General features: G+C 54.2%; 1 protein-coding gene across 4 annotated transcripts; it reads right to left on the bottom strand.

Annotated features, from left to right (window-relative positions):
- Positions 1–39: 39 nt before the first annotated feature.
- Positions 40–11,148, bottom strand: PREB (prolactin regulatory element binding). Of its 4 annotated transcripts, none has more exons than XM_075269390.1 (10): positions 11,061–11,148; positions 8,556–8,708; positions 8,292–8,478; positions 6,471–6,691; positions 5,946–6,026; positions 5,592–5,716; positions 5,327–5,500; positions 4,916–4,988; positions 1,817–1,976; positions 40–1,072 (listed from the first exon to the last, which is right to left on the bottom strand). In XM_075269390.1, the coding sequence occupies exons 2-10, from the start codon at positions 8,688–8,690 to the stop codon at positions 978–980; spliced, it is 1,251 nt and encodes a 416-aa protein (XP_075125491.1). In that variant the 5' UTR covers positions 8,691–8,708; positions 11,061–11,148; the 3' UTR covers positions 40–977. The 4 variants fall into 4 exon arrangements, with proteins under 4 accessions (XP_075125491.1, XP_075125494.1, XP_075125492.1 ...); XM_075269393.1 differs by having other exon boundaries at positions 8,556–8,705; positions 11,061–11,126; XM_075269391.1 differs by having other exon boundaries at positions 11,045–11,117.
- Between the last annotated feature and the right edge of the window lie 1,921 nt (positions 11,149–13,069).

The following is a 13,069-nucleotide window of genomic DNA, read 5'->3' as shown; positions in this document are numbered from 1 at the left end:
ACTCAGAGATTGCAAATAAGATAAAATACAAGAAAGAAGTCGCCGTGTCCAGAGGTTTATTCATAGGCCGGGAGCCGCTCTGGAGGGAAGAAGTCACTGCGTAAAGGCGGCTGTCGGGTTATTGGGTTGTGGTGGATCTTTGGTCACGTTGAGATGGTTGTTTCTTCCTGCTGCTCGGGGAGAATGTGGATTGTGGAGAATATTAATAATAAACTTCATAAAATTTGATAAAATCTCTATAGTCCAGATTCCTATACAGACCACCATGCTTCAGTCAATGGGGCACGGCTAGAAGTCAGTCGAGGCACCACCAGTATATCTGTGTTGTAGCCTTCAGGCGAGGCGCCTTCATCGATACGGCCCATGGTGTGACCAGATAACAGGAGACTCCCAAGAACTGACAAAACATTAGGTATAAAATCCCCCTTTATTGGTGGATCTCGGGCTCAGGATTTAGCAGCGTAAGTGATTGCCACACTTGCAGAGTCTTCTCCATTATGGCAGGGCCTGTGCGGCTTCTACAAGTCATAGTAGACAATCTCGCTCTCAGTGTGGTCCATAGACAGGGCAACCACCACCATGGACCAGATAACGTGCAGGGTTGGCTCGTCGTACAGAGGTTGCTGACATAGGCCTGTATGGTCCATAGATAGGACAACCACCACCATGGACCAGAGCTCATGAGTTTACAGAAGGTGACATCACTGCCGACAAGTCCACCACCGGCCAGATAAAAAGTCGGCTCTTCACAGTCGACCGTCACATTTCATCATCAGTTCAATGTCTACAAATCTCCAGGGAGCAGAAGACGTGGAATGTGGAGGAGGGCGACGAGCAAAACGTGAAAGGATCTTATCCAAGTCACACGTAGATAAGTGTGTGACCAGCGAGGAGTCACCACATCATGGAGACCTCCCTGCCCTCAACACAACCGGGGTTCCAGGTCTTGTTCTGTCACAGGATCTCTACCGAAGCCTCTAGAAGAAGTCTGGAAATGTGTATTGGAGCAGAAGGATGGCTCCGACCACCATCAGCGCGCACAGAAGGAACAGCAGCCATACGGGGTAGGTGCCTTAAAGGGAAAACAAAGGGGAGGTCAGAAGAGGAGTCACTGACTACATCACCATACACTTCTGCTTATAAAGCTTCATCACAGTTATATAAGGCCATATTCTCACTTCGCTGGTGTCCGTTTGGCCCAGAGACTGCCAGACTCTGGATTTTGTCCAAAATTTCAGAAAATCAGGAAAAACACAACAGTGACTCGAAGGACTTCATTATAGTCAATGGGGTCCCTCAGGATCTGTTCCTGTCCCACATTAGATGAACCATTTTTATTGTCCCTTCTTCTTGTTCCATGATGGAACAGAACAGACTAAATGGTGGTGTGAACGCACTCGAAACAGAAACCTCCTCCTGTCCTGCTCACACAGCTGAGGGTTTGCTACAATGTATCCTCTTTGTAATAAACCAGGTGTCAGGGACAGGGGAGTGGTGGCGATACACGGTAACAAGTCCTCATCTGTGTGCGCAGGACGAGGTTAGAAATCTTTTCTGTCTCTAGATGTAGAGAAGGAGGTTTCCATTCACTCACAGCAAGCAGAGATCTGGAAAATGGCCACGAAGTTTCTAGAAGACTCGAGGAGCCTATAACATTGTATCTACCCCAGAGCTGAATCTACGAGCCACATACAATGACCCGGTAACAGCGAAACTGAGTCCCGTATTCTGGATCATTGTTATTATAGCCCGGTGACCTCCTACAGCCCTCAAGATCCCCCAAGACTCTTCATACAGCTGGTGAGAGGACACCTACGTCTGTGGGGCAGCACGTGTAGTTTACAGCGGCTGTCCACTGCCACGCTCAGCATGGCCGCCTCGTTATCACCGCGTAGAGCCAGTCCTTGCTTCGTATCCGGAAAGAAAGCCAAGTCTGTGACCACAATGCCGTGAGCTTCCTGCACGTAGTACAACTTCTGTAGAGAGAAAGATCAAAGAGAGGATGAGGAGGAGGAGGACGAGCAGACGGAAGAGGAGGGAGAGGAGGACGAGCAGACGGAAGAGGAGGGAGAGGAGGACGAGCAGACGGAAGAGGAGGGAGAGGAGGACGAGCAGACGGAAGAGGAGGGAGAGGAGGACGAGCAGACGGAAGAAGGGGGAGAGGAGGACGAGCAGACGGAAGAAGGGGAGGACGAGCAGACGGAAGAAGGGGAGGACGAGCAGACGGAAGAAGGGGAGGACGAGCAGACGGAAGAAGGGGAGGACGAGCAGACGGAAGAAGGGGAGGACGAGCAGACGGAAGAAGGGGAGGACGAGCAGACGGAAGAAGGGGAGGACGAGCAGACGGAAGAAGGGGAGGACGAGCAGACGGAAGAAGGGGAGGACGAGCAGACGGAAGAAGGGGAGGACGAGCAGACGGAAGAGGAGGAGACGGAAGAGGAGGAGACGGAAGAGGAGGGAGAGGAGGACGAGCAGACGGAAGAGGAGCAGACAGAAGAGGAGGATGAGCAGATGGAAGAGGAGCAGACGGAAGAGGAGCAGACAGAAGAGGAGGGAGAGGAGACGGAAGAGCAGACGGAAGAGGAGGACGAGCAGACGGAAGAGGAGGACGAGCAGACGGAAGAGGAGGACGAGCAGACGGAAGAGGAGGACGAGCAGACGGAAGAGGAGGACGAGCAGACGGAAGAGGAGGACGAGCAGACGGAAGAGGAGGACGAGCAGACGGAAGAGGAGGACGAGCAGACGGAAGAGGAGACGGAAGAGGAGGACGAGCAGACGGAAGAGGAGACGGAAGAGGAGGACGAGCAGACGGAAGAGGAGACGGAAGAGGAGGACGAGCAGACGGAAGAGGAGACGGAAGAGGAGGACGAGCAGACGGAAGAGGAGACGGAAGAGGAGGACGAGCAGACGGAAGAGGAGACGGAAGAGGAGGACGAGCAGACGGAAGAGGAGACGGAAGAGGAGGACGAGCAGACGGAAGAGGAGACGGAAGAGGAGGACGAGCAGACGGAAGAGGAGACGGAAGAGGAGGACGAGCAGACGGAAGAGGAGACGGAAGAGGAGGACGAGCAGACGGAAGAGGAGACGGAAGAGGAGGACGAGCAGACGGAAGAGGAGACGGAAGAGGAGGACGAGCAGACGGAAGAGGAGACGGAAGAGGAGGACGAGCAGACGGAAGAGGAGACGGAAGAGGAGGACGAGCAGACGGAAGAGGAGACGGAAGAGGAGGACGAGCAGACGGAAGAAGGGGAGGACGAGCAGACGGAAGAAGGGGAGGACGAGCAGACGGAAGAAGGGGAGGACGAGCAGACGGAAGAAGGGGAGGACGAGCAGACGGAAGAAGGGGAGGACGAGCAGACGGAAGAAGGGGAGGACGAGCAGACGGAAGAAGGGGAGGACGAGCAGACGGAAGAAGGGGAGGACGAGCAGACGGAAGAAGGGGAGGACGAGCAGACGGAAGAAGGGGAGGACGAGCAGACGGAAGAAGGGGAGGACGAGCAGACGGAAGAAGGGGAGGACGAGCAGACGGAAGAAGGGGAGGACGAGCAGACGGAAGAAGGGGAGGACGAGCAGACGGAAGAAGGGGAGGACGAGCAGACGGAAGAAGGGGAGGACGAGCAGACGGAAGAAGGGGAGGACGAGCAGACGGAAGAAGGGGAGGACGAGCAGACGGAAGAAGGGGAGGACGAGCAGACGGAAGAAGGGGAGGACGAGCAGACGGAAGAAGGGGAGGACGAGCAGACGGAAGAAGGGGAGGACGAGCAGACGGAAGAAGGGGAGGACGAGCAGACGGAAGAAGGGGAGGACGAGCAGACGGAAGAAGGGGAGGACGAGCAGACGGAAGAAGGGGAGGACGAGCAGACGGAAGAAGGGGAGGACGAGCAGACGGAAGAAGGGGAGGACGAGCAGACGGAAGAAGGGGAGGACGAGCAGACGGAAGAAGGGGAGGACGAGCAGACGGAAGAAGGGGAGGACGAGCAGACGGAAGAAGGGGAGGACGAGCAGACGGAAGAAGGGGAGGACGAGCAGACGGAAGAGGAGGACGAGCAGACGGAAGAGGAGGACGAGCAGACGGGAGAGGAGCAGACAGAAGAGGAGGGAGAGGAGACGGAAGAGCAGACGGAAGAGAAGACGGAAGAGGAGGATACGGAAGAGGAGGATGAGCATACGGAAGAGGAGGATGAGCAGACGGAAGAGGAGGATGAGCAGACGGAAGAGGAGGATGAGCAGACGGAAGAGGAGGATGAGCAGACGGAAGAGGAGGATGAGCAGACGGAAGAGGAGGATGAGCAGACGGAAGAGGAGGATGAGCAGACGGAAGAGGAAGACGAGCAGATGGAAGGAAAAAGGAGAAAGAACGTGGAGAAGTAAGAGAAAAAGGATGAAAGAAGAAGTGAGGAGGAAGAAGATGATCCACTTATGCCTGGCAGATAACACAACATTAAATTAAAGAGGCGCTCTCACCTCCACTACTTAATAGGCTCCTCTCCACTGATTTTGGCCCAGCTGGCATTTTCTCTCTAGTCCCCACCATTACTGAGTAATCCTTTCTGCTAGCGTCAGCACAACTATGTTCTGTACTGTCAGGTGGGCGGTTCTGAGCTACAACAGAAATACAGAGACCGCCCACCTGACAGACAGCCCTACTTACTGAAACTAACAGGGATTACTCAGGAATGGCGGGGGCTAGAGATAAAAATCTAACTGTGAAGGAATCAGTGGAGCGGCACCTATTAAAGGAGCTGGTGAAGGGTCCTCCTTAAGTTATCCCACCAAGTTAGTAAATTATAAGTCGAAATTATGTAGCTTTATGTGCAATAATGCCCCCAGTGGAGGAACTCTGGAAAGACAGGAACATCAAACCTGACCCCCCCCAGGGGCCCCCAATGTCCCACTACAGCACGGCAGCACAAACCTGAAGAGAAAAAGAAATGTAGATGGCGACAGATCCAGTGACGGAGCCAAGACCCAGGAACGTGCCGCAATCACTGCAACGACAAAATGGGGAATAGTGAGAAATATCACATGGGGGAGGGGCCATCAGTAACAGTAAGAGACAGGATGTGTGGGGGAGGGGCATCAACAGGAAATGACAAGCTGTGCAGGGGAGGAGCCATCAACAGAAAGTGACAAGCTGTGCAGGGGAGGGGCCATCAAGAGGAAATGACAAGCTATGCAGGGGAGGGGCCATCAACAGAAAGTGACAAGCTGTGCAGGGGAGGGGCCATCAAGAGGAAATGACAAGCTATGCAGGGGAGGGGCCATCAACAGGAAATGACAAGTTGTGCAGGGGAGGGGCCATCAGTACAACATGTGGGGTCCTCACCTTACTGCCAGGCAGGAGATGACCTCATTACCACACGGCTCTGTGAGGAGCGGCAGGAAGCTTAGTCCGTCCCACTTGGTGACATAACACGGAGGGGGACGGCGCTCTCTTTTATGAGGGATCTGCACTGTGTAGAGACGGAGACTTTTCTTCTGATCCAGAACCTTCCCGAACCTGGAGATATACAGTCATGGCTCATATAGTGACTCCGCCGACAAGAGACATCTACCCTCCCCCTCCACCGAGCAGCCGCCTCCTATCTCACCTGCAGGCGCGGTATCTATACATTTTGTCCGGGATGTTGGGCAGATTTTCATTCCAGCTCAGCTCAGACAAAAGTTGGTCGGACTCCCAGACACAGCAGCGGAAATCCTGCCCGACCGTGACCACCTGCAGCGGACACATGACCATCAATGACCATCCCTAAAACCAGTGACCACCAACATTCCTAGTTGATGAGCGCCCATGACCTCCACCACCTGCTCGCCCTAATCTCACTCCTACATGATGACCCCCCTCCCATAATTTCCTATTTAGATGATGAGCACAGCCCCAAATCCCTTTCATACAGATACCGCCCCCACTCCTAGATGAGTAGCGCCCCCATCTGCCCCATTACCTTATTGTCAGGGCTGACAGTGATGTCCTCGATTTCTCCTTCATGCCCTTTGAAATCGTAAATCTTCTTCATAGCCGGAAACTACAAGAAAGGGAAGAAGAGATGGGAGCGAGAAGCGAGAACTCCACCTACCCTGGGGACCCTGCAGGGGCCCCACTTATTAAAAGAATGAAGGCACGGCCCGGCCCCTTCTCCGCCCCACCACCATCATTGACTGGCAGACAGCTATTCCACCCAGCCTGCCCATACACACGCAAGCAGAAGTGGACCAGGTATGCAGATGTAGAAGGGAGTAAGTAACTAGCACTCCCCTTAGTCCCCAGACCCTTTGGTCTCTTCCAGGCACCTCTGCCCCCACCCCCCACCTCTGTTCTCCCAAACCACCTATGTCCTAAGATCCCCCTCTAGACACCTCCTGGCCTCCTTCAGGCACCTCTCTCCTCCCCGTCCAGGTACTCTGTTACACTTTGGACTCAGCAGACAAGTGGGGAGATCCCCCGCCCCCCAATATGATGGAGTACCTACCTCCCACACTCGCACACACCCGTCAGCTCCCCCTGTCAGCAGCTTGGTAGAGTCCACATTAAAGCACACAGCCTTCTGTAGATTATCAGAACTGAAGTCGGTCTGTACCACGGTCACCGGCTGCAGGGAGATCTCTGGGGTCTCATTCTTGGTCCCTCCCTCTGAGCCTTCTGAGGTCGTCTTAGACGGTTTCCTCTTCCTTGATCCCCGATCATTGTTACCTAAGATCAGAAAATAGAGGAAAAAATAATAGTCCCCTACTCCGGACTACACCAGTAACAACTGAGGGAACTAACAAACGTGGAGGGGATGACACAGGGCAGGTGATGGGCCGTGGTAGGTGACGTGGAAGGCAGGAAGTGGCCAGGGACAGGGGATTGGCCGGGGCAGGTGATGTGGAAGGCAGGAGGTGGCACAGGGCAGGTGACGTGGAGGGCAGGGGATGGGCCGGGGCAGTGGGATGGGCCGGGGCAAGTGATGTGGAGGGCAGGGATGGGCCGTGGTAGGTGACGTGGAGGGCAGAGGATGGGCCGGAGCAAGTGACGTGGAGGGCAGGGGATGGCCCGGAGAAGGTGACGTGGAAGGCAGGAAGTGGCCAGGGACAGGGGATTGGCCGGGGCAGGTGATGTGGAAGGCAGGAGGTGGCACAGGGCAGGTGACGTGGAGGGCAGGGGATGGGCCGGGGCAGTGGGATGGGCCGGGGCAAGTAACGTAAAGAACAGGGGATGTCCCGGGGCAAGTGACGTGGAGGTCAGGGGATGGACCGGGGCAAGTGACGTGGAGGGCAGGGATGGGCCGTGGTAGGTGACGTGGAGGGCAGAGGATGGGCCAGAGCAAGTGAAGTGGAGAACAGGGGATGGCCCGGGGCAGGTGACGTGGAAGGCAGGAGGTGGCCAGGGAGAGGTGACGTGGAGGGCAGGGGATGGGCCGGGGCAGGTGACGTGGAGGGCAGGAGGTGGCCAGGGACAGGGGATGGGCTGGGGCAGGTGATGTGGAAGGCAGGAGGTGGCCAGGGAGAGGTGACGTGGAGGGCAGGGGATGGGCCATGGTAGGTGAAGTGGAGGGCAGGGAATGGGCCGGGGCAGTGGGATGGGCCGGGGCAAGTAATGTGGAGAACAGGGGATGGACTGGGGCAAGTGACGTGGAGGGCAGGGATGGGCCGTGGTAGGTGACGTGGAGGGCAGAGGATGGGCCAGAGCAAGTGAAGTGGAGAACAGGGGATGGCCCGGGGCAGGTGACGTGGAAGGCAGGAGGTGGCCAGGGAGAGGTGACGTGGAGGGCAGGGGATGGGCCGGGGCAGGTGACGTGGAGGAGAGGAGGTGGCCAGGGACAGGGGATGGGCTGGGGCAGGTGATGTGGAAGGCAGGAGGTGGCCAGGGAGAGGTGACGTGGAGGGCAGGGGATGGGCCATGGTAGGTGAAGTGGAGGGCAGGGAATGGGCCGGGGCAGTGGGATGGGCCGGGGCAAGTAATGTGGAGAACAGGGGATGTCCCGGGGCAAGTGACGTGGAGGTCAGGAGATGGGCCGGGGCAAGTGACGTGGAGGGCAGGGATGGCCGTGGTAGGTGACGTGGAGGGCAGAGGATGGGCCGGAGCAAGTGAAGTGGAGAACAGGGGATGGCCCGGGGCAGGTGACGTGGAGGGCAGGGGATGGCCAGGGGCAGGTGACGTGGAGGGCAAGGGATGGCCAGGGGCAGGTGACGTGGAAGGCAGGAGGTGGCCAGGGGCAGGTGACGTGGAGGGCAGGGGATGGGCCGGGGCAGGTGACGTGGAGGGCAGGAGGTGGTGCGGGGGTAACACTCATTAGCAGGGGGTTAGTCACCTGTCTCGTCATTGTGCCCATCCTTCTGGTGTTGCTGGTAGCGGATGATATGGCAGGAGGCATCCTGGCCGGCAGCGAGGGTGTCCCCGGTGACCGCCAGGCTCATGGTGGCCCTGGTCTCAGTGTCATGGGCGTGGAGTAGTGAGGCGGCGATCTGACCAGAGATCCGCTCCAGTCGCAGGAAGTGCTGGGAGGAGAACAGTGATGTCAGTACAGATAGGGGCGGGGCTTTACTGTACCAGGGGCGGGGCAGTGCACACTTACCAGCGCATTCTTGATGCCAGTCTTAGAGGCTCCGCCCCCACCACCAGTAACTACCGTCCCTGTGTCCCGGTGAAAGCGCACAGTGTAGAGGGGGAAGGGGGCGCTGTAGAGGTCGGGGTGCCGGCGTCTTCCCATCCTCACAGAGGTTCTCTACTGTAAAACACAACACTACGGTAAACGGCGGCAAGATGGCGGACAGCGGCGATTACGTACAGATCCTGAGAGCGAAACAAATACAAGAATGGCTGAGCGGAGACAAATCAGCCCAAAACCCCACAGAGGTGACTGAGGACCCCCCTAATATATCACTACCCCCAACACCTGCAGAAGGAGCCTCCCCCCCCAAATACACCCCATAGAGGTGACTGAGGACCCCCCTAATATATCACTACCCCCAACACCTGCAGAAGGAGCCTCCCCCCCAAATACACCCCATAGAGGTGACAGAGGACCCCCCTAATATATCACTACCCCCAACACCTGCAGAAGGAGCCTCCCCCCCCAAATACACCCCACAGAGGTGACTGAGGACCCCCCTAATATATCACTACCCCCAACACCTGCAGAAGGAGCCTCCCCCCTCCAAATACACCCCATAGAGGTGACCGAGGACCCCCCTAATATATCACTAACCCCCCACACCTGCAGAAGGAGCCTCCCACCCCCCAAATACACCCCACAGAGGTGACTGAGGACCCCCCTAATATATCACTACCCCCAACACCTGCAGAAGGAGCCTCCCCCCCAAATATACCCCACAGAGGTGACCGAGGACCCCCCTAATATATCACTAACCCCTCACACCTGCAGAAGGAGCCTCCCACCCCCAAATATAGAGGTGACCGAGGACCCCCCTAATATAACACTAACCCCCAACACCTGCAGAAGGAGCCTCCCACCCCCCCAAATACACCCCATAGAGGTGACCGAGGACCCCCTAATATATCATTAACCCCCAACACCTGCAGAAGGAGCCTCCCCCCCAAATACACCCCATAGAGGTGACCGAGGACCCCCTAATATATAACTAATCCCAACACCAGCAGAAGGAGTCTCCCACCTCCCCAAATACACCCCATAGAAGTGACCGAGGACCCCCCTAATATATCACTAACCCCCCACACCTGCAGAAGGAGCCTCCCACCCCCAAATATAGAGGTGACTGAGGACCCCCCTGATAAAACACTAACCCCCAACACCTGCAGAAGGAGCCTCCCACCCCCCCAAATACACCCCATAGAGGTGACTGAGGACCCCCCTAATATATCACTAACTCCCCACACCTGCAGAAGGAGCCTCCCCCCCAAATACACCCCATAGAGGTGACCGAGGACCCCCTAATATATAACTAATCCCAACACCTGCAGAAGGAGTCTCCCCCCCAAATATAGAGGTGACTGAGGACCCCCCTAATAAAACACTAACCCCCAACACCTGCAGAAGGAGCCTCCCCCCCCAAATACACCCCATAGAAGTGACCGAGGACCCCCCTAATATATCACTAACCCCCAACACCTGCTGAAGGAGCCTCCCACCCCCCCAAATACACCCCACAGAGGTGACCGAGGACCCCCCTAATATATCACTAACTCCCCACACCTGCAGAAGGAGCCTCCCCCCCCAAATACACCCCATAGAAGTGACCGAGGACCCCCCTAATATATCACTAACCCCCCACACCTGCAGAAGGAGTCTCCCCCCCAAATACACCCCATAGAAGTGACCGAGGACCCCCCTAATATATCACTAACCCCCAACACCTGCTGAAGGAGCCTCCCCCCCCAAATACACCCCACAGAGGTGACTGAGGACCCCCCTAATATATCACTAACCCCCCACACCTGCTAAAGGAGCCTCCACCCCCAAATACACCCCATAGAGGTGACTGAGGACCCCCCTAATATATCACTAACCCCAACACCTGCAGAAGGAGCCTCCCCCCCCCGCAAATACACCCCATAGAGGTGACCGAGGACCCCCTAATATATCACTACCCCCAACACCTGCAGAAGGAGCCTCCCACCCCCAAATACACCCCATAGAGGTGACCGAGGACCCCCTAATATATCACTACCCCCAACACCTACAGAAGGAGCCTCCCCCCCAAATACACCCCATAGAGGTGACAGAGGACCCCCCTAATATATCACTACCCCCAACACCTGCAGAAGGAGCCTCCCCCCCCCCCAAATACACCCCATAGAGGTGACAGAGGACCCCCCTAATATATCACTACCCCCAACACCTGCAGAAGGAGCCTCCCCCCCCCCCCAAATACACCCCATAGAGGTGACAGAGGACCCCCCTAATATATCACTACCCCCAACACCTGCAGAAGGAGCCTCCCCCCCCCCAATACACCCCACAGACCAGCCGATGAGCCCCTATAACATGACACTACCCCCAGCACCTGCAGTAGGAGCCTCCCCTCGGTGACATACAGCCAATACGTTGCCCTCCCCTACCCCGGTTCGCCCCCGTGCTCTCACTAGCTCCTCCTCTCACCGATCCGGTTACATCACACGCTCCATCGTACACGGATCTGCAGACTCTAACACCGGACACAGGAACTGCACGGCTGAACCAACACGCATGCTCAGTAGGAGCGAAACATGAGCAAAGCGCCTGCGCAATAATCTCCTCTCGTTAGTCTACTACTCAGCAACAATTTGCTTAGCCACGCCCACCAAACGTTTACACTGACACGTCAGCGATCTGCAGGATGTCTGCACTGTAGCGCCATGTTACCGGAGTCCACGTCATCAACATCATGGGGGATGTACTACGGAAACATGGCGGCAGTGGTATTACAGAACATATCGTGACAGACCCCTGTAATCTCTAATATACAGAGGGACTGAAGGGGAAAACAGAAGGGGCAGCCCCAGAGAAGAGGAGGAGAGGTGGGGAGGGTAGCTGTGAGTGTATAGGAGTATAATACAGGTGTATATCACAGTATATAGGAGTATAATACAGGTGTATATCGCAGTATATAGGAGTATAATACAGGTGTATATAACAGTATATAGGAGTATAATACAGGTGTATATCACAGTATATAGGAGTATAATACAGGTGTATATAGCAGTATATAGGAGTATAATACAGGTGTATATAACAGTATATAGGAGTATAATACAGGTGTATATAGGAGTATAATACAGGTGTATATAGCAGTATATAGGAGTATAATACAGGTGTATATCACAGTATATAGGAGTATAATACAGGTGTATATAACAGTATATAGGAGTATAATACAGGTGTATATAGCAGTATATAGGAGTATAATACAGGTGTATATAACAGTATATAGGAGTATAATACAGGTGTATATAGGAGTATAATACAGGTGTATATAACAGTATATAGGAGTATAATACAGGTGTATATAGCAGTATATAGGAGTATAATACAGGTGTATATCACAGTATATAGGAGTATAATACAGGTGTATATAGCAGTATATAGGAGTATAATACAGGTGTATATCACAGTATATAGGAGTATAATACAGGTGTATATAACAGGATATAGGAGTATAATACAGGTGTATATCACAGTATATAGGAGTATAATACAGGTGTATATAACAGGATATAGGAGTATTATACAGGTGTATATAGTTATATAAGAGTATTATACAGGTGTATATAGGTATATAAGAGTATTATACAGGTGTATATAGTCATATAAGAGTATTATACAGGTGTACAGTGTTGGCCTAAAGTATTGGCCCCCCTGCAGTTCTGTCAGATAATCCTCGTGTTCTTCCAGATAATGATTGCAATCACAAATTCTTTGGTATTTTCTTCATTTAATTTGTCTTCAATGGAAAACCACAAAAAGAATTGTCAAAAAGCCAAATTGGATATAATTCCACACCAAACAAAAAAGGGGGTGGACAGAAGTATTGGCACTGTTTGAAAAATCATGTGATGCTTCTGTAATTTGTGTAATTACAAGCACCTGTTACTTACCTGAGGCACCTAACAGGTGGTGGCAATAACTAAATCACACTTGCAGCCAGTTGAAATGGATTACAGTTGACTCCACCTCTGTCCTGTGTCCTTGTGTGACCACATTGTGCATGGAGAAAAGAAAGAAGACCAAAGAACTGTCTGAGGACTTGAGAAGCAAAATTGTGAGGAAGCCTGAGCAATCTCAAGGCTACAAGTCCATCTCCAAAGCCCTGAATGTTCCTGTGTCTACCGTGCGCAGTGTCATCCAGAAGTGTAAAGCCCATGGCACTGTGGCTAACCTCCCTAGATGTAGACGGAGAAGAAACATTGACCTGAGATTTCACCGCAAGATTGTGCGGATGGCGGATAAAGAACCGCGACTAACATCCAAACAAGTCCAAGCTGCCCTGCAGTCCGAGGGCACAACAGTGTCACCCCGTACTATCCAGCGTCAGCGTCTGAATGAGAAGGGACTGTATGGTAGGAGACCCAGGAAGACCCCACTTCTTACCCACAGACAGAAGCCAGGCTGGAGTTTGCCAAAACTTACCT

Source organism: Leptodactylus fuscus, chromosome 3, assembly GCF_031893055.1.
Source record: "Leptodactylus fuscus isolate aLepFus1 chromosome 3, aLepFus1.hap2, whole genome shotgun sequence".
Classification (NCBI taxonomy): domain Eukaryota; kingdom Metazoa; phylum Chordata; class Amphibia; order Anura; family Leptodactylidae; genus Leptodactylus; species Leptodactylus fuscus.
This window is presented reverse-complemented; position numbering and strand designations above follow the sequence as displayed.